At 36.1% G+C, this 24,222-nt stretch overlaps 2 protein-coding genes and 1 non-coding gene across 3 annotated transcripts; 2 read left to right on the top strand and 1 right to left on the bottom strand.

Moving 5' to 3' along the window:
- Window positions 1-249: 249 nt before the first annotated feature.
- LOC131606831 (F-box protein At2g27310-like) lies at window positions 250-1,566 on the top strand. The gene has a single exon (XM_058878941.1). The coding sequence runs from the start codon at window positions 341-343 to the stop codon at window positions 1,382-1,384; it is 1,044 nt and encodes a 347-aa protein (XP_058734924.1). The 5' UTR covers window positions 250-340; the 3' UTR covers window positions 1,385-1,566.
- A 17,045-nt stretch (window positions 1,567-18,611) lies between these two features.
- Window positions 18,612-20,103, top strand: LOC131606830 (photosystem I subunit O-like). The gene is made up of 4 exons (XM_058878940.1): window positions 18,612-18,774; window positions 18,861-18,939; window positions 19,215-19,394; window positions 19,861-20,103. Exons 1-4 carry the CDS (start codon window positions 18,714-18,716, stop codon window positions 19,949-19,951), a joined length of 411 nt encoding a protein of 136 aa, XP_058734923.1. The 5' UTR covers window positions 18,612-18,713; the 3' UTR covers window positions 19,952-20,103.
- TRNAQ-CUG (transfer RNA glutamine (anticodon CUG)) lies at window positions 19,708-19,779 on the bottom strand. The gene has a single exon. It is a non-coding gene; the product is annotated as a tRNA-Gln (tRNA).
- Window positions 20,104-24,222: the final 4,119 nt, after the last annotated feature.

The raw sequence follows: 24,222 nt of genomic DNA, 5'->3' as shown, positions 1-24,222 counted from the left end.
TTAATTTTAACATGGGGCATATTGGTATTATTATTTTAGAATAGTGGCAGGTAGGTAAAAAAATCCCGGTTTGAACATCAATACTTTACTAATGATGTGATGAAGTTTCCCAAATGTGGACAAACTTGACAACCAACATTGACTTGACTCATCATCATTCCAACTTTATCATCTTAATTATACCCTCCTTAAAAATAACACACCCCTTAAATTATTCTCTAGCTTGTACCTATCCAACTAACATTTCTTATTATTTTCTTTAAAAAAAAGTAACATTCTTTATCATGCATTAGAGCTATAAATATTTCACATTTCATATTTTCACCCTTCTCATAAGAACATGGTTGTTGCTTCAACACCATCGGAAGGAAAAACCGAAACCATGATGGCTGCTTCATCATCATCATCAACATCAAGCATCATCACCATGCATCATGACATCATCCATACACACATCCTCACACGCCTCGACGCCGCCACGCTGGCAACAACCGCCTCCACTTGCTCTCACCTCCGCCACCTCTGTATAGACGACAATCTCTGGCGAAAAATCTGCACCGCCACGTGGCCTTCTTTAGCCGACCCCACCACCTGCCACATCATCTCAACTTTCCCAAACCGCCACCGTTCGCTCTTCTCCGACGCATTCCCGGTACTTCATCATTTCTCTTGCAACTCAAAGCCTCTTTCGTCTCCTCCTCCGATAGAGATCATCTCCGCCGTGGATGTTTTCTACAAAGGTAAGCCGGTGTTCTCGAGAGTTCGGCGAACCGAAACAACAAAGAATTCATTTCTTTCATCTCCGCTATGGATTGAAATTCTAGAGCCGAACGAGTTAGTTCCGACGGAGGTGAAGTTCGTGAGAAAGGACGATGAACTGCTGAAGCATTTGGAGGAGAATTTATCCTTAAGCTGGATCCTACTCGATCCCACCGGGAAACGATCGGCGAATGTTTCGAGCCGGAAGCCGGTTTTAGTACGGCGGCACTGGCTAACAAGAGACGTGGAGATTCTCTTTGCAGTGACGATGGCGGGGGAGGCGCGACGCGCGACGGAGACAGTGCAGTGTACGGTGAAGGTCACGTGCTGTGGGAAAGTCGGAGGGGAGTTGCACGTGAGGGAGGTGAGTTTAGTGATGGAGGATATGGATGGAGGGAAGGTGAGTGGGAAAGAAGGGGTTATGATTTTGCAGAAGGCGATGGAGTTTGGGGAGAGGAAGAAAGTGGGTGAAGTGGGAGAGATGATGGAGAGGTTTGATAGGTTTTTGAGTGTGGTTAGGGAGAGGAGAGAGAGGAAATATAGAAGACAGAAGGAAAGGGATGGTGTTTCTATGGTGGTTGCGTTTGTTGTTTGTGTTTGGTTTTGTTACCTTGCTGGTTTCTGAGGGTGGCGTTGACTTTTTACCACCATGTTTACAATGATTGTGAAAATTTACAAAACATTTACTATTGACTTGTTTTTTCTTTAATAGTAAACCATGTGATCATAATCACTACTAGAATATTATATTACATATACTGCTATACCAATAATTTCATGTTATGGTTCAATGATTCAATTATGTTACCTAATTCTAACATAATTTTATTATTCAACAATTGTAATCTAGTCATTATTCCAGTGTAAACCCCATTTATCCCTTTAATACAGAGAGCTTCTACGGCGAAATTGTAAAAATGACAACTTTAAAAAAAATTATTTGGAAATGGATTTAGTGTTACAAGAGAGATGTGTAACTTTTATTCTTTAGATTAATTTAAAGGTGAGTTATATTTTTAATGAAAATTTCTTTAGCCACCTCACTATGGGGGTCACCCACAGCGAAAATTCCAAAATACCCCTGCTTCGGAAATGAACTTCCGAAGCGCTTTTTTTTTTTAAAAAAATTTCCACAATTTGGAAGTGCATCTCCGAAAATACCTCATGGGGGGTGTCTTCGGAGATGAACTTCCGAAAACACCTTATGGGGGTGTCTTCGGAAATGAACTTCCGAATTATGCAAAAACTGTGTTTTTTTTTTATGTTTTATCTTAACAGTCTCGCATTTTATTTAAACGCAAACGCCAAATAAAATAAGCAACAGATAAACTGAAAATACTAATATGATAAATCAAATCCAAATAATATATACAAGCCGAAAATAATAATAATACTATGCGAAAGATACAATTCGAAATCAAAAAATAAATAAACCCGACCACTACTGGGTGTGCCTAACCCTCTCACCCTGGGCCCTCCTCTGCCGCCTGTACCCCGCCGCACGGCCCGCATCAGTGACGATCATCTCCATCACAGCCACAGCCTTTGGACCGCCCTGCTGAACGACACCTCGATCCAACGCGTCCCGCCCAAGCATCTCTATACGCTGGCAGATCGGCATGAGATCAATGGCGTGGTCATCCTCGGCCTGCTGGTTCTCCAGGATCTCCTCGTGTGCTGGCCTAGGAGCGCCGGGAACGTCGGGTCTCAGCAGAGGATGTGACACCCGATAGAACCATGTGACGTATCCCTCCTCACTGTGTCAGTCCTGTGTGACCCGAGTGAGACGGTACTCCTGCGGTACCACATGATGCTGCCAGTCCTTCCATATGGCAGTGAGCTGCACTCGGGTCACTGTGTCGGGAGCAGCCTCAAAGGGTGACCTGGGTATCCGCTGCACGAATTCGAACTGACGCATGCACCACTCAGGGAGATACCGGACCATGATGGTAGTCCCGCATGCCAGCCAGCCTGAATATAGAGCAATGCCGTCAAAGGGGACAATCTGAGCGTAGTCTCTGAACGGCCTCCAGGTGACGTCGTCGTGCATCGTGCGGTCCAGGTATCCACGGTATGGTCCCATCGCATCGTTCCCCCTCTAGAGAACGTATCTGGCGGCCCTGGGCATGGCGTCCACGTACGCAGGATCGATGTGAAAGCCGTGGATGCGGGAGAAGTAGGAGATGATCCAGCTCTGAAACAGAAACACGATAATATATTAAAAATAAATACGAAACATAAATAAATAAATAAATACGAGAATGTATTAAAATAAAACGTACCGTAAGTAGTGTGCAGGATCCGACCAACTGCCTCGTCCTCCAGTTGGAGGCCTCATTCAGCTTCTGGTAGAGGTATGCCAGAGTAGCTGCCCCCCAGTTCCACTGGTGAACGGTATCCAGGTCCATGAAGTAGCGGAGATAGGTCACGTCGACGTACCTTGCACTCTTGTCCACAAAGCATGCAGCGCCTACCACATGTATGTACCAGCACCGGAGAGCGCAGCCGCGGTGATACTGTGTGAATAGCTCGTCACCCTCCTACTCGGCATCGGCCGCCGCGTCCAGGTGGTGCTCAAAATAAGCGCTCAGTGTGGTGAACCGGATATGAGGCCCAGATGTCGTGACACACTCAAAGTGAGCAACCTCGTGCTCCATGCCCAAATAGAGCGTCATCCACTCAATGGCCTCGACCCTCTGGATCCGGGAGTGGTGCAACAGCGGCCCCCTAATCGGCAGGTGGAGAAGACACTGCACGTCATGCAAGGTGATCGTCGTCTCCCCAACCGGCAAGTGGAAAGAGAACGTCTCCTTGTGCCAGCGCTCCACAAATGCCCCCTGCATGCCGGTGCTGATGGTGGTGTACCCCGTCATGCAGAGCCCTGAACCTCGCACATGGTCGTTAAACCACACTGCTGCTGGTTTAAACAGACTGAAAATCTTCCGGGCGTGGTTCACCATTTTCAACGGCTCTCTCTCCTGTTACAAAAAAAAACAAATAAGTTCCTTGTATTAAATAAGCGACAAATAAACGGTTAAATTATAAAAAATGGTGACAAATAAACGGTTAATTTATGAAAAATACCTCTCCCTCCCAGATACGCCGAGCGACGTGATTGTGGTAGTGAATCAGCACGGAAGTTTCAATGGGCCCTCCCGGATAGCTGTCATCTTGCTCATCCTCCTCCCCGGCTGGAGGGTCAACATCCGGTACCCCCTCCGGCTCGTGGTAGGGCACTGCCGCCACCTCCTCCTCATCCTCCTCCTCCTCCTCCTCCTCCTCTCGCTGGCGGGAAGAAGATACCCGAGCCAGCCGACTCCTAGATCCTGAAGCAGATGTACCCTCTCCCTCGCCCACGGGAACTCGCACACGTCATCCCCGGCCCTGCCCCCATCCCTGTGTCGACGCCAGCTGCGCCGCCACCCGCTCGCGTCTAGCCGACGCAGTTTGGGTTTCCCTACCCTGTCTGATGCGTGATGGTTGGTTGCCTGACATGTTCCTATAAACAATCGAAATCGATTAATATGCGAGACAAATGAAAAAACAAAAAAAAATGCACTTCTGATACAGTTCGGAAGTTCATTTCCGAAAACTGGGATGGAGGTGTTTTCGGAAATGAACTTCCGAAACACCCCTGCGCAGAACTTCTCTGCAACCTCCAATGGCAGACCCCAAAAACCTAAACCAAAACTATTTTTATGCCTACTAAACATCCTAATATCAGTACTAACCTATCTTAATGTGATTTTTTCAGTTTCTAAACACCCTAATAGAGTTTATTCAAATGGATCTAAAACTTGAAAAAACAATGATAAACTTACCAATTAGTGTTTGATGATGAGTTTGGTTGAGTTTGGAAGAAGAGTTTGGCTACTTCACACTTGCTTTTGCAGAATTTTTGCAGAGAGTTTGAGTTTGGAAGAAGATTAGGGTAAATGATTAGGGGGAGGGGGGCTGTTTTGCTTAATCTGCAAAACGCGCAGTATTTTGGAAGTTCATTTCCGAAATGCTGTTTTCGGAAATGAACTTCCGAAATAAGACAATTTTTTCAAAAAAAAAAAAGGCGCTTTCGGAGATGCATCTCCGAAAACACCTTTTTCTTGCATTTCGGAAATGCATTTCCGAAGTTAGGGGTAATTTGGGTTTTTCACCAGAGGTGACCAAGAAGACATGGGGGTTGATAAAGAAATTTTCATTTTTAATTTTATTTATTAAAAAAATTTAATCATCATCTTCAACTTTTAGTTGAGTCACTTCAATCCAGTTTAAAACTCGGAATCTCCATCTTGTGTTCATGATCTTCAGTTATATCTCATGAATAAAAAAAATTGAAAATCACCAAATCAACTAATAAATTCACAAATTGTATACTATTGAAACTGGAATTTCACCACAATTTCAAATATGTGTTCAAAATTTCAAAACAAGCCGTGAATTTGACAAATTGAAGAAAAAAAGTTGCGTGAAACTCGAACACAAACACGCTCGATCCAACTTGGTTATGAAGTTTTATGAAATCTAATTATAGAATCGAGTTCATGGTGAAACTCTGTTTTTAATGGTGTATTCATTTGCTTGAAATAGTTAAGAATCATGATTTTGCCATTTTTGTGTTCTTAAATTCATGAGAGTTCTTGCACAAAAATTCGAAAATCATCAAATCAACTAACTAATTCACAAATTATATACCGTTGGAATCAGAATTTCACGGTGACTTCAAATATGTATTCAAAATTGCAAAACAAGCCGTGAATTTGACTAATCGAAGCAAAAAAGTTGCGTGAAAGTCGAACACAAACACACTCGATTCAGCTTGGTTATGAGGTTTTTATGAAAAACTAACTATAGAATCATGTTCATGTGGTGAAATTCCGTTTATACTGGTGTATTCATTTGCTCGAAACAATTAAGAATTATGATTTTGTCATTTTTGTGTTCTTGAGTTCATGAGAGTTCTTGAACATAGTTTTTGAATCAAAATAAAAATGAAAATTTATGGATATACAAGATGAAAATGAAAAATTTGGATTTAGAGGTAAAAGATGAAGATTAAAGATAAAGATTAAAAATTTTAATCTATGAGGTACACAGTAATGATGTGCACTATATAATCCTCATGGCATTGACTAAGTCAAAATTAAAAAATTCTAAGACAATACTGTTTTTTGATCGGTCAAATTTATAAATTCACTAAAAAAGTTATTTTGATGATTTCACCTTAGAATTGTCCTTTAATATAATTTATTTTATTTAATTATTACTCCCTCCGTTTCTTTTTAAGTGTCGTTTTAGAAGAATTTTTTTTATTTAAGTGTTGTTTTATAGTTTAATGTTATAATTTGTCAATTATACCCTTACTTTTCAATAACTCCACTTCACATTTTTCATAAAATTAATTATTTTATCAATTAGTTATTGGAAAAATAGACAGTGTATAATTGAATTTATTTAGAAAGAGAAAATAAAATAGAGTATAATAAAAAAATTATAATAATTCACTATCTTGGTTGAAGAGCTTTATGTTAAAACTACACTTAAAAAAATGCGCTGGAAGTACATTAATAAGTAAAATATTTAAGATTAAAGAACATTAAATAGTCATTAATTCTACTTACTTTTTTGAAAATAAATGATAATTAAATGTTAATTTAACTATGTATCCATAATTAAATACAGTATTAAATTATAGGAGTAAATTTATTTATTGACTCTTTGTCTCTCTTACAATATCTATTATTCAAAGTTTCAAACTACTTGTTTTATTTGTTTTTCAAATAAAATAAATTGAAGGTTTCAAAAAAAAATTGAAAAAAGAAATTAATCAATAAAATATAGGATAAAAACAAAATAGTAATTAAAAATACTCAAATAAAAATTCATATTTAATTTAAATAATAACACAAAAATTTAAATATTTAAATATAATCCAAAATATGTAAGAAAAAAAACTTAAACATATGTATTATAAAAGGAAAACACTAATGGACCAATAAACCAATACCCCGGGGCACTGGATACTGGATAGCATTGTCCATACTATTTACATTTAATATTATGCCTGTCCAACTCAAACATATTTATGAGCACATCATAAATCTATTTTTCTATTCACTAACAACGTGCGTATTAATCGTGTCATGGCTAATTAAAAGATAAGGATGCCCAATAAAATATTTGATTGTCGGCTGACAGTGTTGCAACTTGGCACACAGTATATATATATATATATATATATATATATATATATATATATATATATATATATATATATATATATATATATATATATATATATATATATATATATATATATATATATATATATATATATATATATATATATATATATATCACATATCATATGAGAATGACATATCTATATGAGAATGTGAAAATGAATCTGAACCATTAAATTTTAAATTATATGGTGGAGATTATGGGTGAATATTTTTTTTCCATCTTCTACATCATTTATTTCATAATGTAGAAGAGAGAAAAAAAAGATTCACCTATAATCTCCTCCATTTACTTTAAAATTCAATGGTTCAGATTCATTCTCACATTCTAATATATATATATATATATATATATATATATATATATATATATATAGGACCGGCCCTGTGCATGTGCAGCATGTGCTATCGCACTGGATCTCAAATATTAAAGGGTCCAGAAAAGAATTTAATTACCAAATTTGATATATTTTGTGTTTGTTTTTTTTAAAATAGATATAAAATTATATTTTGTTTTTAAAATCTATTTTACACTTATATTTAAAAAACATGAGCAAACTCGTAATTTGTTTTTAAAATTATGATTTTTTTAAAATATCAATATAAAATTTTATTTTTGTAGATTTATTTTTTAAATTAAAACAGGGTCCCTGTTAGAATCCAAAATGTGGATAGTTTCGTAATTACTTTTGTGGTACTTCGATAACTCTTTTCCTTACTTTTGATTCAATTATATTTATAATCGTATAAATAAATAAAATCGAGTTTTAGTAGTAAATATGTAATTTATTAGTTTTTCTTATATGTTTTGAAGTTATTTTGCATTTTGGGAAAGCTTTGGATGATAGTTGTGAAAGATGTCACTTTGGAGCAAGTTTGGAGGCATTTTGAAGAAGTGTTGATCAGCAAGTTCCGCTAAGCGGCGGTCTAGCGCGCTATCCAGTGGCTAATGAGATTTTTTGTTCAGCAAGGTCCGCTAAGCGGCCTTCCAGTGGGCTTTCCAGAGTTGAATCATGTTTTCAATTCCACTTAGCGGCCTCATTCCGCTTAGCGGACCCTTCATGGCAGAAGATATTTTCTCTAGTCCGCTTAGTGGCCCTCTGTGCACTAAGCGGGACTACTTTTTGAAGAATACTTTTTTTAGACACATGGAGATATTTTTATAGTGAATCCTTATCTTTCTTTCATTCAACCAACCAACAACATTCTAGGGCAAGAGAAGAAGAGAAAAACTCAAAAAGCATTCAAGATTTCTCAAGCATATTTCTTCATCATCTTTGGATTTTTATGCTAGAAAATCTTGTGTTGATGTTTGTTGTTGAAGCTATGGAGAGCTAAACTTCTCATGTGTCAAGATTAGAGGTAGTTAGCTTCTATACTATGTATTTAGCTTGATCTTTTGTGTATGAACCTTGTTAATGATTAATATATGGTGAATATTTTTATTATTCATGTTTATATGTTGTTTCGATGCACTATTGAGAGATATGTTTCAAATATTGACCTAACGGATATTCATATATCAATAAACAAACTCTAGAGATAGATTTGTGAGTTGATAATCACTTGTATCAAGTTTTAAAGATTATTATGTTGATTGTCGGCATGAGAGATCATCTGACGGTTAATATGATAATATTCACGATATTGCTTTAGAGATAAACGATATCGAGAGGATACGTGGTTATATTAATCATTAATATGTTCATATACATGATCATTAGAGTATATACAAAGCAAGTTAACAAAAACTAATCTTGACACAGTTTTACCAAATCGTTTTTTAACCCTAGTTTACTATCTTTAACTATCTTTCATGCTTTTTACATCTTATGACACCAAAATTTTACCCAACCTTAACTCAAAATACACTAAACTGTAGAACGGTGATAGTATCGCATCAATCCCTGGGGAAACGATAAAGGAAATACTTATCCTATATTCTAACAAAATGGCGCCGTTGCCGGGGATTGGCGTTTAGATATTACCAGCATAGTAATAGTTTTTGTGTTTTGAGTATTATAATAATAATAATTATTAAATTTAACAATTATTACCTAGTCTTGGCTCACTTGTTTGGTTAGTGTTTCAACTTTTGTTTATGCGAGGAAGTATACCTGCAGACCAACTTCTATTTGATCCAGAGATTCAAAGAACCGCACGTAGACTGAACAACAAAACAAGGAGAAGAAGGAAACTAGCCAAAGAACGAAGGTTAGGACAAGGAGCAACTACTTCATCAACTTCACAAGTTATTGAAGGAGAGATGGCGGGAAATGGTGATCCACCACCACCACCAAATCCAAGACCAGCATGTGCAAATATTCCGAGGAGAGCAGCTCAATTTGCAAGAAATGACAACAATGCAAGAAACTCGGAGATGAAGACTGGCATTCTTTAGTTGTTATATGCTAGTCCTTTCGCAGGACTTGATCATGAGGATCCATACACTCACTTGACAAAGTTCTTTGATATTGCTGGTGCGGTCGGAGCTCCTGAAAGAGAGGAAGAGCAGGTGTTTAAGAAATTGTTCCCTCATTCGTTGATTGGCAAAGCTAAGGATTGGTATCTTTACCAACCCACTTAAACTATGACAAATTGGAATGAGTTGGAAGAAAAGTTTCTTGACAGGTTTTTCCCTCAATCAAGGTTGCTTGAAGCAAAAGCAGCTATTTCAGTGTTCTCTCAGGGTGTTAATGAATCTCTCATTGAAGCATGGGAAATGTATAAGTCAATGTTGAGAAAGTGTCCTAGTCATGGCTTTGATGAACTCACTCAGATTCATATTTTTCGTAATGGCTTACAACCGCAACCCAAGCTTTTGTTAGATGCCACTGCTGGAGGTTCTTTGATGGCGAAGACAGCAGAGGAGACAATTGAGATTATTGAGAAGATGGCGCGGAATGATCATCAAGTTCAACATAACCAAGGAGTTGTTCAAAAGAAACCGGGACTTATTGAATTAGGGACCAATGACGCAATTCTTGCTCAAAATAAGTCACTCTCTCAACAAGTGGAGGAACTCACCAAGCAAATGGCAGGGCTTCCTCAACAATTGAAAGAAATGCAAGATCGTAACAAGAATAAACAAGTTGCTTTGTGTGAGCTTTGTAGTGGAGACCACCCTACCGGATATTGTCCACCGATGAATGAAGTGAATTATATGGCGAACCAAAATCAAGGAGGCTATCAACAAAGACAAGCTCCTTACCAAAATCAAGGTGGATACCAACAAAGGCAAAATGCACAACCATATGGCCAAGGGTGGAGACAAGAAAATCATCAACAAAGACAAAATCCTTATCTACAACCACCTCCTCAAGACAAGCCTTCAAAATTGGAGGAGACTCTAAATCAATTTATGCAAGAATCAATGGCGAATCAAAAGAGTAATGAAGCGGCAATAAAGAATTTAGAGACTCAAGTTGGTCAACTAGCTAAGCAATTGGCCGAGAAACAAACTGGACCATCATTCATGGCAAATACTCAAACTAATCCTAAGGAGCTTTGCAAGGCGGTTGTGACTAGGAGTGCAAGAGTACTTGAAAGTGAAGTTGGGAAGGAGGTTGATAAGTAGGAAGTTAGGATAGAGAAGGAAAAAGAAGTAGAGAGTGAAGTAGAACCAAAGAAAAAAGAGGGAGTTTTAGTTGAAAATGAGAGTGAAGAAAAAGAGGAGGTAGAAAAAGAAAAAGACTCAAAAAGGAAAGAAGAAACCTATGAGCCCTCCCATTCGTAATCTACCTTACCCTCATGCTCCCGCGAAGAAAGATAATGAGAGGCATTATGCTCGATTTATGGACATATTCCTTTGGAGCAAATGTCAAAATATGCCAAGTTTATGAAGGACATCCTCACAAAGAAGAGAAGTTACACTGAGCCTGAAACGGTTATTCTGATGCTAAGTGTAGTGCAATAATTCAATGTACTTTACCGAGAAAGGAGAGAGATCCTGGAAGAGTCACTTTGCCGGTTACTATTGGTGATATTCATGTTGGAAGAGGTTTGGTTGATCTGGGTTCAAGTATCAATTTGATTCCATTGTCCATGGTTAAGAGGTTAGGCATTGTTGATATGAAGGATACAAGAATGACACTACAATTAACGGATAAGTCTACAACTCGCCCTTATGGGATATCGGAGGACTTGCTTGTGAAAGTTTACAAGTTCTTATTTCCGGTTGATTTTGTTGTTATTGACATGGAGGAAGATGTTGATACCCCATTGATACTAGGAAGACCTTTTATGAAGACGACAAGGATGATGATTGACATTGATGATGGTTTGATGAAATTGAGATTTCAAGATGAAGCATCCGAATGACAACGGAGATTGCTTTAGAATTGATGTTACTGAAGAAGCTATCATGAATGTTGAAAGTCAAGTTCATTTGTTTACACCTCTTGAGAAGATGTTGACCGACGCTCGTGAAGTTCTTAATGAAGATGAAGAAGAAGAAATTGAAGAGTATTTATGAGAACTTGAAGCATCGGAAGAAATAAAGGATTGCATGTCCAATCTATGAAGCTCTTATAAAGGATTTTTGGAGACAAGCTAAGTGTGATAAGGATCACATTGTATCTCATATCCTAGGCTCCAGGATTGTCATAACTGAAAAATCTATTTCAGATCTTTTGGGGATTAACTATGCAGAAGGGAGAAAGGTCTATAACATGAATGAAAATTCAAAATTTCTAAGAAGAACCATCCATAGCACTATCTTCAAGAACTTTTCTCCGGATCAAAAGGAATATAAAGCAGTTGATCTACTGGATAATCTGAGGATTTGGCATAAAATTATTCTAGGATGCATACACCCTATACCTTACTCAAACACCTCAAACTACCTCAGTACAGATCAAAAGTACACGATGTACTATTTGATAGCTCATAAGAAGACGAATCTTCCCTTCATTCTATTCCATTATCTAAGGGACAGTATCTTCAACACCAAAACCACAAATAATGAAAACAAGAAGATTCAACCGTATATTCCATTTGGAAGAGTTTTGTCTGATATCTTTATGGAAAGGGGTCTAATCAAGTTTATGACTGAAGAAGTAAGATTCACAGAAGATTTGGTCCCAACAATTGGAGAACACTTTAATGCTTACAATCTACATCACATGTCCTTGCTAAAGAAAATAAGTATCCCTCCCCTGGTGGTTCCCTCTAACACTATTTTCAGGAGAAGAATCCTTGTCAATAGATTTCCCTCATTCACTCAGAATCAGTACGAAATTCTAAATCCTAGGGATCACTCCAAAGGAAAAAGGAAACTAGCTTCATAAGAATATGAATGCGAGTTGAAGAAGCATGACCAAGTCCAATCCTCGAAGAACTCTTCAATAATGTTTTATCCAGAATCATCAATTGATGGTTTCATAGATGCTGCCTCTTCAAGCATGTTCTCTGCATCTGTGAAGTTTGAGCCAGTTGATGGGATCTTTGATGAAATATCTTTATCTAAATTTGAATCCATTCCCACCTTATCCTCTATTTCCATTGCATCATCATCAATACTAACTCCATGTTCTGAAGCATTTTCATTCATTGCTGACCAAATTGTGTCTGAAACTGGGTTCATATCTCAAACTTGGATAGGTAGTAAGGCAACAACTTCAGAAGCAGCAGCATTTGAAGTCATCACTCTGATAGACGTTATGAAGAAACCAGTTATGAAGATCAAGTGCTGAAAGACTCTGAAGACGTGGTTCTGAAGACTCTGAAGAATTGAAGCTCTGAAGACTCTGAAGACTCAAGTTTTTGAAGACAAAGGGATTCTGAATACCAAGTGCTAAAGACTCTGAAGATGCGGTTCTGAAGACTCTAAAGACTTGAGGTTCTGAAGAATTCAATGATCATTCTTTTTCTTCCAACTCATGCTGAGAGCCTCTGAAGTTCAAGAAGAAAAAGTTAACGTTACACTGTAGTACGAAAATACAAGGTACAGACGAATGTTTCACCCCACTCCAAGAAAAAGGGAGGATGTTGCATATTATCTTGTCTACCACTACAGACAAGCCGCCAACGTTCTGCATGATTCAGAATTTGCCCTCCAACAGTTATATTTCTCTATTGGCTATAAAAAGGCTTGAAGACTCAAAGAAGAAGCTAAGGAACTTCAACGAAAACACTCACTCTGTATATAATGTTAATAGCTTCATTTTTCTTTTAGTCTTAGATTTTAAAAAGAGAGTTTACATCTTGCTTGTGTAGAAGCACTTATATTGTAAACAAACATGTGATCAAAGGTTGTTTGATCGTTCCTTGAGAGACCGAGTAAAGGTCAGCTGTCTCAAGAAGTCTAGGGCTAGAGAGTCTTAGAGGTTGTTTGTCACAGGGGGCACATGTGAAGTTGTTAGTCACAGGAGTTGCTTGTGCATGTTGTTAGTCACAAGGTTGTCTGTGCAACATTAGTCACCGGCAGTTAGCCCGTGCCATTGTAATCGGTTCGGTTATAGTGGATTAAGTCCTCGCTTGAGAGAGGCAAAATCACCTCGGAAGGGTGGACTGGATTAGCTTGAAAGTTCTCAAGTGAACCTGTATAAAAGTACCGAGTTCTTTCCTTCTTGCATCTTTTTGTTATTATCCATAGTAAAGAACTTGTAGTTTCAAGAAAGCGCAATGTTTTTAGAAATAGCTTTGTGTTTTAAAAACTCTATTCAAACCCCTATTTTCTAGTGTTTTTCACACCTTCAGTTATTTCTTTTAATTACTAAAATATATAATTATGCTTTGAGATATTAAAATAACAATTTGTTGATGTTTTCTGCTGCAATAAAATGAAGTTAGACATGATGATGTTTGTTACCGTTATTATTAATAATTTTTAAAAAGTTGCATGTGTTACATGTCATATGATATGAGCAAGTTTTTGTTGATGAAAGTAGCATCCTAATTGTATGAAAGTTTTAAATTAATCTGGTTGTTAATTATAAATACACGGGGGGAAATTAGGGTGTTACACCTATAACAAAAAAAAAAACTTCCAGCTTCATGCCCTAAATATGGTGGAAGACATGAACGAAGCTTGCTCAACCACTTCCTACGACAACCAACGATTAAGAATGCTCGAGTTCCATTTTCCATGCTCATTAACAAAATCACACACTTTTGCTCCCATAAGCCCATCAAGAATGATGACATTCAAACTATCCAGACATATATCCTTCCCCAGCCAACTATTAATCCAAGCAGTGATAGTTTTACCACCTCCTACTACCCAGATACAAACTCCAACAACTCTAGAATTCTCTTAAAAATTCCCTTCTACAAACTCGAGTTTGTACCTCTATACATCATAGGCATCGTATTTCCATGGGTTTCGTATTTATCTTGCATGATATTGAGCCAAAGATCTTCGGCATTATGTCTAATAACTTTCTAACATAACTTCATGAGACATATAGTGCTTAAAACCTCCATATTTCTTAAACCAATTCCTCTATTTTCTTTTGGTTTCATTATCAACAAGTTGGTCAATGTTCGGGAGTAGATATGAATAAACGATTGAGTTTGATATAATCGACGCACAATCTCCATTTCCAGAGGCCTTTTTAACTAGAACCAAATTAGATAGCCATTTGATATACTTTGCTTTTGAAATAAATTTAGGGTCTAACAAACCCCTCACTGTTTTCTCAGTAGCCTCAACCTTTTTAGGAGATTGTTTTCTTTGTTGTTGAGACACGTACCTAGACCTGAAGTCTAGGTTCAACTGATGATAATCCACTTGTGCATATCAGATGCTACTATTCAACAGAAGATTCTACATAAAAATCGGTCTTCAGTCAAATCTTCCTAAATTATCTCCATCATTAGAAAGTGAATATTCTTCTTGATTCTGACTTGAATCTTCAAGACCTTTAAAATCATCGCCAAATCACCGCCACACAGGAATTCATAATAATTCAAAATATTTTGCATCTGTTAAATCTTGAACCGATCCAACAACCCAGCCAAAACAGCCACGATGTCGAATGACTCCTGCATATGACATCTTTCTCGACATGTTTATCCATATGTGTTTGAAAATAAATCAAACACATATAATTATTAACCCAGAAGAGAACAAGCATACACCAGAGATTACACACAAATCAGAGACATTAGTAGAAATGTTAGTTAGTGCAATCTGCAAGCAAATAGGTCTCAACGTTCCTAAAATGTCTCAACATTTAGAAAATAGAATAAACCAACAAAGTCTCTAATTCATTAGTTGGATGCCACATAGGATCTATTAATATTCATAGAATATTCAATAATCTGTAAATAGCCAACTGCATCCAAACTATAAACTGCGACAAACTAGATGTCCTATGCTTCTGGTTAGGACATCTCTGAAACAAACCAGATGTCTTATACTTCCGGTTAGGACATCTGTGACAGACCAGATGTCTTATGCTTGTAGTTAGGAAATCACATTTGACATGTTGAGTCTGCAAGTTGATAACATCTTTATCAACATGTTGCTGCCAAGTTAGTTTTACCAAAATTCATGCCAATCATAATTTCAGAGAAATAAAAGTTCTGGATTTTCTTATCGTAATTTCTAGTACTTTTATTTTATTATTGACTTCATCTTTATTTTATTTTGTTATTTGATTACTTTAAAAAAATTAATTATTTACTTGCAATTCTCTTTAATTTGTTTATCATTGTTGTCCATATTATCATGAGTGAGTAGTTTCTTATGGACATGGGGTCATGAGAGTTTAACTCATGACTAACCCCTATTAGTTTATTCATTTGCAATTGCAAGAAATCTGAGGTTGCTTTAATTTATAACTTGAAATCTAGTCCACGATAATGACAGTTGCGAAAGCAAAGTCAAAAAATATGTCGATTATGTATCGAAAGATAATGATTCAACGTTTGAAAGCAAGTTACTAAACAATTGAGTTCGTGGCGCCACTGACAAGGTGACTTGATCTCAATTGAGATACAATCAAGATGCAGCATCATGTGACAAGACGTAACGCTCTTAATTGAATATCATAGTTGTGCTTGAAACATGTTCAGATACGCATACCACCAAAGTGGGTAACGCGCAAATTTATCTAATTTTCTATAAAAATGGCTTAGAACTTCTCGCAATGCAAACATGAATAATAGTATAGGTAAGTCTAATTGAACGATCATAATCCCTAGTCCTGCCTTTTTATTAGCGGTTAAAATCTATTTTTTAATATGCATCAAACAAAGCTTTTTACGATCACCTTAAATAAGCATAGTTGCAATAAAATTTGGTACTCACACATCTCCCTATGGGATAAATACTTTTTACTACTTGACACAACCGTGCACTTGAGGCTTACACACATCAGGCACATATATCTTGTTTATAGGCCTTTGATAGTCTAGTGGCCAGGAGAATATTCTAGAAGCTTAATGAATACCTGATCTAAATCAGGGACGTCTTCGACTTATGGTGTTCGGGGTGATGAAGGCATGGCTAGATCGAGGTAGATATGGTCGTCCCGAAACACTTTTCATTCCTAAAAACCCAAGTCATAATCAATTTGCACTATTGGCTAATCGATTAGAGAGTAGCTCCGATCAAAATTCTTTTAGCCAAAATTTCCCTTATTTAAGGTGGACTTATGTTCACTTCGTCACAACATAACAAATTTGGAATACCACTCTTCTCTCTTACTCCTTATCTTCTTAGAAAAATTGTATACACTTAGAATTATTTTAGCGTTAAGAGAGAGAAATGCTTAAGTAAGAACTTTGCTTGTGTAACTGTTGTTTGAATCAAATTGTGATGTAATTGTACATCAATTGTATCATTATCTTATAACATTGATATTACTGTAAAGGTTGCAAGCTGAACTTAGGTAAAAGCCTACCGTAAGAACATTGTGGGGTTTAGGGATGTCAATTGCATCTGTTAATGGGGATCCCTGTGGGGAATATCTGTGCGGAGATTCGAAGTTAGGGATTTTTTTCCCCGTGGGGATGGGGATGGAGGGAAAAGTTCCCCCGATAACACTTTGGGGCGGGGATTGGGAAAGTATCCTCCGTCCCCGTGGATTCCCCGACTCCGAAGATATATGTTAATTTATATATTTTATATATTATATAATTATATAATTTTACAATGTATTAGAAAATGAAGAGTCATTAGAAGTTATAGATTTGTCACACATAATCAACTACTTGCGCTGGACGACATCGGTATTGTGGTAGTAAATTAGTGGAAGCACGGTAGCAAGAAGCTATGTTACTATTTATTTATTTTTACATAAAAAATATTAGCAACATCAAGTTCTTTTGCTTTTTTTATTTATTATTGATGCAAGATGTATTTTGATTTTTTTTATAAAATAAAGATGCAAATATATGCGTTTTAAAAAATACGGGAAAAAAAACAAAATACTAGTGTCATAGTTTTGATCAAAAAGTGTAGAAATTTTTTTTAAATTCGATCTCCGTGGATATCCGTGGGGATCTGTGGGGATGGGGATGGAGGGAAATATTCCCCCGTGGCGGGGATTGAGGATGGGGATGGGGACTAAATTTAGGGTCGGGGCGGGGAGTGGAGAAGCATCCTCCGAACAATATCTGCCCCGTTGACATCCCTAGTGGGGTTGATCCTGTGATAAATGACGAAGTTGATAGTGTAACTCTAAAAGGAATATCTTTAGGAATTGATATGTTGTGTGGTTTATGGAAAACCAATATAAATTCGTGCGTGAACTTTCCTATCCTTTCTCATTTGTTTTCCTATTATTTATTTTTCGGGGCTTAAATCTCTGCTTCATCTCTCTTCTTAAAATTGTCCAAGTAATATCAATCGTTTTATAAAAAAAAACATTTTTACAAGTCCCTCATCTAGTGTTTGAAGTCGTTTGGTCAATAGTTACCCCCACGCATCTCACCACTAATCGATTCCCCCATTTGAGGAATCAAACGAAGGTCGTGGAACGTTTAATCATACTCTTTTTTAGGCTAGTCTCGACAAATCTAACAATCATAACTTCATATTTGATACAAAAGACTTGGAGGGACGACTGTTTTAACCCGGAAAATGATCCAATAAATTCAGTCCAATTCAAAACTACGTCCATCACTAACGAACATATGTACTCTCTCACCTAGAGATCATGCACTTCTCAACCGTTGGAATACATCCAACGGTCTCGCATACAGAGCGTCATGTTCGTCAATGACGGTTCCAACCGTCGCTCACATGTAAATGTGAATTTAAATCGCACAAAATACGATTCAATATACTCCTACAATTTTACACTTCTCAAACATTATTAACTTAAACATTAAAATGCTATCATTACAAATACACATACTTCTTTTTATCTGAGACACTCGTCACTATACCAAAAACCTACTTGGACTTCTGGACATATAAACATACTTAGACTTCTCAACATATAACTAATTTCCACGTCGAAATAAAAAAATGTTGATTCCTACTAGTATTTTTGTAATCCTTGCTCGATATGGAGTGACCAACCAAGGGATTAACGATGACCCCACTTTATCCCAAACTCTCCAATGTGGCACGATGTCATTGAGTAACCACCACATCCACGAAAACGTAATCCAAACCTAATCTATTCAGAAAGATTCAATTTTTTTCATAGATGCCAACAATAATAATAATAATTGGAACACAAAAACTACCATCACCACTAGATTCCTCACATATCTGATTCAAATCTCTTTGCATTGTCCACCCCAAAATCACATACTAGAATGGCAACAACATCCTTTGCAACCGTCGTAGGAATGGGTGGTGCTTCACGTCTCACCTCAGGTATATATGTAATTAATTAAAACATAATTAATCATGTATCATTTTTTAATACGCTTGTATTTATTTTAATTGTGATTCGTTTACAGGATTTGTGAAACCACAAGTAACTGCTAGGAATCCTTTGAGACAAGCTATGGCAAGAGGAAATGGTGGAAGGGTTACATGGTAATTTTTATTATAAGAGTGATTTATGTGGTTTTTAACTATCTAGTATTGAACCTCTGGAAAAAAACAGTGTTTGTGTCAATGTTCGACACCGCCAGACATTTGTGATTACGTTTATTTTAATTTTTTTTTTAAAATTATTATGGGTATCATCATCGTATTAGTATCTATGTCCTGTTTGGGGGTGTATGTGAAACTGAATTATTTGATCTTTATGAATAATTATTTTGATGATGAAAAAGATGAATTGTGACATTATTTGTGATGGTGTGAAGCTTCCAGAGGGATTGGCTACGGAGGGATTTCAATGTGATTGGATTTGGGTTGATAGGTTGGTTGGCACCGTCTAGCATACCGGCTATTGACGGTAAAAGTCTGACTGGACTTTTCTTTGATAGCATTGGAACTGAACTTGCTCACTTCCCTACTCCTCCTGCTCTCACTTCACAGTTTTGGTTAGTCATTTCTTTTACTTTTTTTCATTTAAGTTCACTTGATTCTCAGCTATATGCATTCATAATCATTATAAGTGTAAAAAACAGTCAGCCACGCGGATATCTTATGCGTGCAACTGCAGAGACTAATTTCTCAAGACCATAATAGACAGTAAGTTCGTCATAAGAGATTTAACGCTGCGCGTGCCCGTAAGGCCATATTAAACAGTAAGATCGTCATAAGAGATTTAACGCTGCGCATGCCAAGAACTGTATTTGAACAAGTACGCTTGTATACAAAAAAAGAAAAAAAAAAGTATTTTGCAAAATAATTAGGTCCCACCGAGAATTGAACTCGGGTTACTAGATTCAGAGTCTAATGTCCTAACCGCTAGACCATGGGACCTTTGATGGACGCATTTTATAATTGTTCAAATTTGAATATAGTTTTCTTTCTGAGACATAATAAGGCAAACATGTTAAACAGGTTATGGCTGATCTGTTGGCATTTGGGGCTGTTCATCTCCCTCACTTTGGGTCAAATTGGTTTCAAGGGAAGGACTGAGGAGTACTTCTGATTCATAATAGCTTATGGTCTGTTATTAATTGCTTCTCCTTTTATGTTATTTTCTGCCTTGTAATCAACCATCTATAACTCTGGTACCTTTTCCATTGCTCTAGAAAAAATGGGTGTAACATCGCTTTCATAATGAATCAGTGTTGTATATTACTATTGTTGTATGTAGTCGTTGCTTTATGAAATCTTATTTATGTACTCATGCTACTTAGATAAGTTAAAATTAGTATACATAAAGATAGATTCTAAAAGATATATTGCGTTAATATTTTAAACGGACAAATAATTTAGAAGAAATATTTTAAATGGGACATTTTTAAAAAAATGAATGGAGTATAAACTATCTCTACTCTTTGTTAAAATCAGTATTATGCAGAAAGTAAAAGAGAATGTGCAAACATAATGGACCAAGTGCACTAAGTTCTCAAAAATATCAAAAAGCAAAGTCCTTTTCGCCTCATAATTGATCATGCCTTATGCATAAGCAATTGCAAGAGTTCAAACCAAAAAGGCGCGATGAATAATTGATTACGACCTCCACTGTAATCGATTATGGTTTGAAAAACATCATAAGTAATCGATTAGAAGCGCTCCTTATTCAATTATGCAAAACGGATTTATTCACGTCATAGTTGATTATAGCTTGTTCATAATTGATTACGAAGTGGTTATAAAGGCACAATTTTTCCTTCATTATTCTTCATTCGTATCTCTCACTTCTACTTTTTTTTTTTTTTCACTATATTTCTGCACCAAAATCATCACCTACTAAAATTTCAAATAGCTCTCAAGCATATCTGCACTTCATCATCTGTTTCTTCAAGCTTCGATTCCACTTACTTCTTAAATGCTTCTCAAGAAAAAAATTTGAATCAATACTTCCACAACCGCACAATCCTTCAATCAAAATATTTTCATGAGAAATATTTGAGATAACAAGGTTTTGAGTACATGCATTTTTTTAATAACTAGTGGGAAACCCGTGCGTCCGCACGGGTTCTGGTGTGGACCGCGAATATGTCATCAGTTTGTCATGAGAATTCAAACAAATTAGAAAAAATAAAAAAAATAATTGCAAAAAAATAGACTGTAAGATAATTGTATAAGTTTTTAAAAAATTTTATTGTTAAGAAAAACTATTAAACACATAATTTGTAAAAAAAACAACTGTGAAAAATAAAATAAAATAAATTTTTTTTAGGATTGATAGAGTTGTAATAATAAAAGGATTTATAGAGTTTAATAAATAAGATAAATAAATATTTAAAAATAAAATTTATTGAAAATCAGTAGAAATATAATTTTACATAAAAGTACAAAAAGAGAATGATATAAAATAATTAAGTTTAATGTTGTATTTATTAAAATTTGGACTATGGTTTAAAATATATAAAAAATGAAAAGTCGCTAGTATAATTCACATGAAACATACATATTTAATGTAATAATTCGTACATCCGCACAAGTACTAATGTGTTACCTGCGCGTTCACGTAGAATTTGACCTGCTTACCCTTGCACGGGTACTGGTGTGGTACGTACGCTTTTGCTTTCATAATATAATAAAAAAGTAAATAAGATAAATAAAATAGTTTGCATTAATAAAAGGAAATTAAGCAAGGTACAATTAAAATTGCATTTTAATAAAAGGAAATTAAGCAAGGTACAATTAAAATTGCATTTTAATAAAAGGAAATTAAGCAAGGTACAATTAAAATTGCATTTTAATAAAATTCGAATGAGTTTGAATAAGGTAAATTGGATCAAGTCTTGAATAAAACAAGTTATTTTTGCATAAAACAAAATTGTATTACAATGTGAATAAGACAAATTATTTTTATTACATTCAATCATGCCAAATTGCATGAACATTTCAAATTGGCTATGCTCCACGTGATTTGCATTTTGCATCATACATCATTTCCATCATGGCCATGCTCCACGCCTTAACCTTGCCTTCATGATTCCATAGAAACATCAAACACTATCATCCATAAGCCAAATAAGAGAAGAGATTTAGTTAGTAATTCAATTCATAAGCATCACATGACTCACATACATCAAGCAATATCCATACATCAATTTTGGGGACCACTCAGTTACACACATAGCACACCCTAACAAACTCAATTAACAATTTCACAATTCAATTAACACAAAGTTCCAGCAAACTAACTCAAATTCAAGCAATTCCCACGCTTGATTCATCACAAAGCAGCACACAGATCACTAATATCTCAATCTTACATTATACAATTCTAAATTGTAGAAACTGTTACACAGTAAACAAATAACAAATTTTGTAGAAACTGTTAGAATTTATTACACAATAAGTGAATAACAAACCTGAAAGGAAGAGTATTTCCCTCTCCCTTAACCAAAGCATAGAGGTGAGAGTTTAAGGATGACTATAAGTATCAAATTTCTAAACCTTAGAATTAGATCAAGTATCAAATAAAAAGTACTATATCACTTACCACCAGGTGGTACAATTGCAAGATTCAATGCATTGTTATCCTCCATTTCTAGAGCTTTAGGATTTATTTCATTCAAACCCTACATAACATATACAAATATATATATTTTGTCAAGTTAAAATCCTAACCGCAGGCACACTTGTAAATTAGATAGAATGATAACTGAAACATATCAGTAAATCATTGATGAAAAAACAACTGACAATAAAATGCAATATTTGATGTGCCAATCTCAAAGTTCAACACCTTAGGATATCCCAAATGATGTCAAAATCGGATGATAACTTAGCTGAGTCCACAACTTCAATGTTTACCTGCATAAAGAGTATCTCCTGCTGATCAAGTACTTCATGTTTGAGCAAATATATAAATCATCTTAGTTGATTAATAAAGACACACCTTTTTGGGCCTTACAGGAACATGAAACTCCATTCCCCAATTTCTAAACAAATCCTGCATCAAAGAACCAGTCCAACAACCAGCAGCAACTATAACTGCCTTCTTGCTGTATAATGTATTCTTGGAAGTCTGAACAGCTTCAACACCATTGCTATCTGACCTAAACACAAAACCAAACCGTGTTATCTGCTTCACCATTTGTAATGCAGCATGTTGCTCTTTACCTCAAGGATCCAGCTTCAGTAAGTCCAATAATATGTCACATGAACCATATAATTGCCTCACCTGCTTCTGATCCGCGTCATATACGTATTTAATTTATACTCCTCTCACACAAATGTCAGAATTATGTATTTAACATTGTTTGACATATTATCAGTGCACATTGAACGACAATGGTCAATTGATTTAGTTAACAGAATAAGTAAAAAATAACTAACTTATCTTTTTGTGGAATCGACGACACGGTGTTTGGCATCGTTTCAGTGAGACGATTTGGGACATCATTCCGGAGACTTTGTCGAGAGCGTCAAGTCGGTCAATCTCTAGTAGTGCTCGGATAAATGCATTAACCGCTCAAGTATTGCTGCTATAATGCATTTGTTACTGCTCCGAGTGTGGAACTCAGACTGTTACTCTTAACGTCCGCAGCGGCATTATAATGCTTCTGTCATGTTGGCATGGAAATGCTCACGCAGCTAACACCTCTTTTCGTGCCGGTGTCAATGATGTGTTTGACTTTGTAGCAGACACTTAGGTTGTAGCTTCTTGGCTGTCATGAGATGAATTCCCACAAACTGCATCGATATATGCCCGAGTTTCGTTGGATTTCAGCTGTAATTCTGTATACACATTGAAATGCGAACCAGATAGAAAAGTAAGCACCTTATTTGCAATTATTATAGACTAAGCAATACAAAACAACATGACTGACATATAAAAACTCAGTTTAGCAGCGCTGATATAAAACAGAACTGATTACATGAATTGGTGTTTACCTCAAAGAAACCGAATCAATGCAAAAAAGACACCGAGTTTAGGTCTGAAATAGGAAATCATGAAACCAACACCGATTTCAGCCAATGCAGGTACACGATGATGATTCTATTGGTTGAAGCACGATACTAAGTCACTTAAAAGCAACGCTGCCGCAAACATAACTTCTGAACTGTAATAAAAATCAGAAATCAATTGAACATAAGGAAAGAAATTTTAAAATAAAGCTACAAATAAAATTGTTAAGAAATATAAATCTTTGTAAAGAAAAACCTACAAGATGCACTGCTCTTTTGACTTCACGTCCAGACTGTTGTCAGAAGTTGCGATTTAAGTTTGTAAAACTTTTCAATCTGGTGACAATCTCTAATAAAATCCTTGGGAGCCAGATCTTGGTCTTT

Source organism: Vicia villosa, linkage group LG5 (assembly GCF_029867415.1).
Source record: "Vicia villosa cultivar HV-30 ecotype Madison, WI linkage group LG5, Vvil1.0, whole genome shotgun sequence".
Taxonomy (NCBI): domain Eukaryota; kingdom Viridiplantae; phylum Streptophyta; class Magnoliopsida; order Fabales; family Fabaceae; genus Vicia; species Vicia villosa.
Note: the sequence above shows the minus strand (reverse complement) of the source record. Positions and strands in the feature narration are given on the sequence as shown.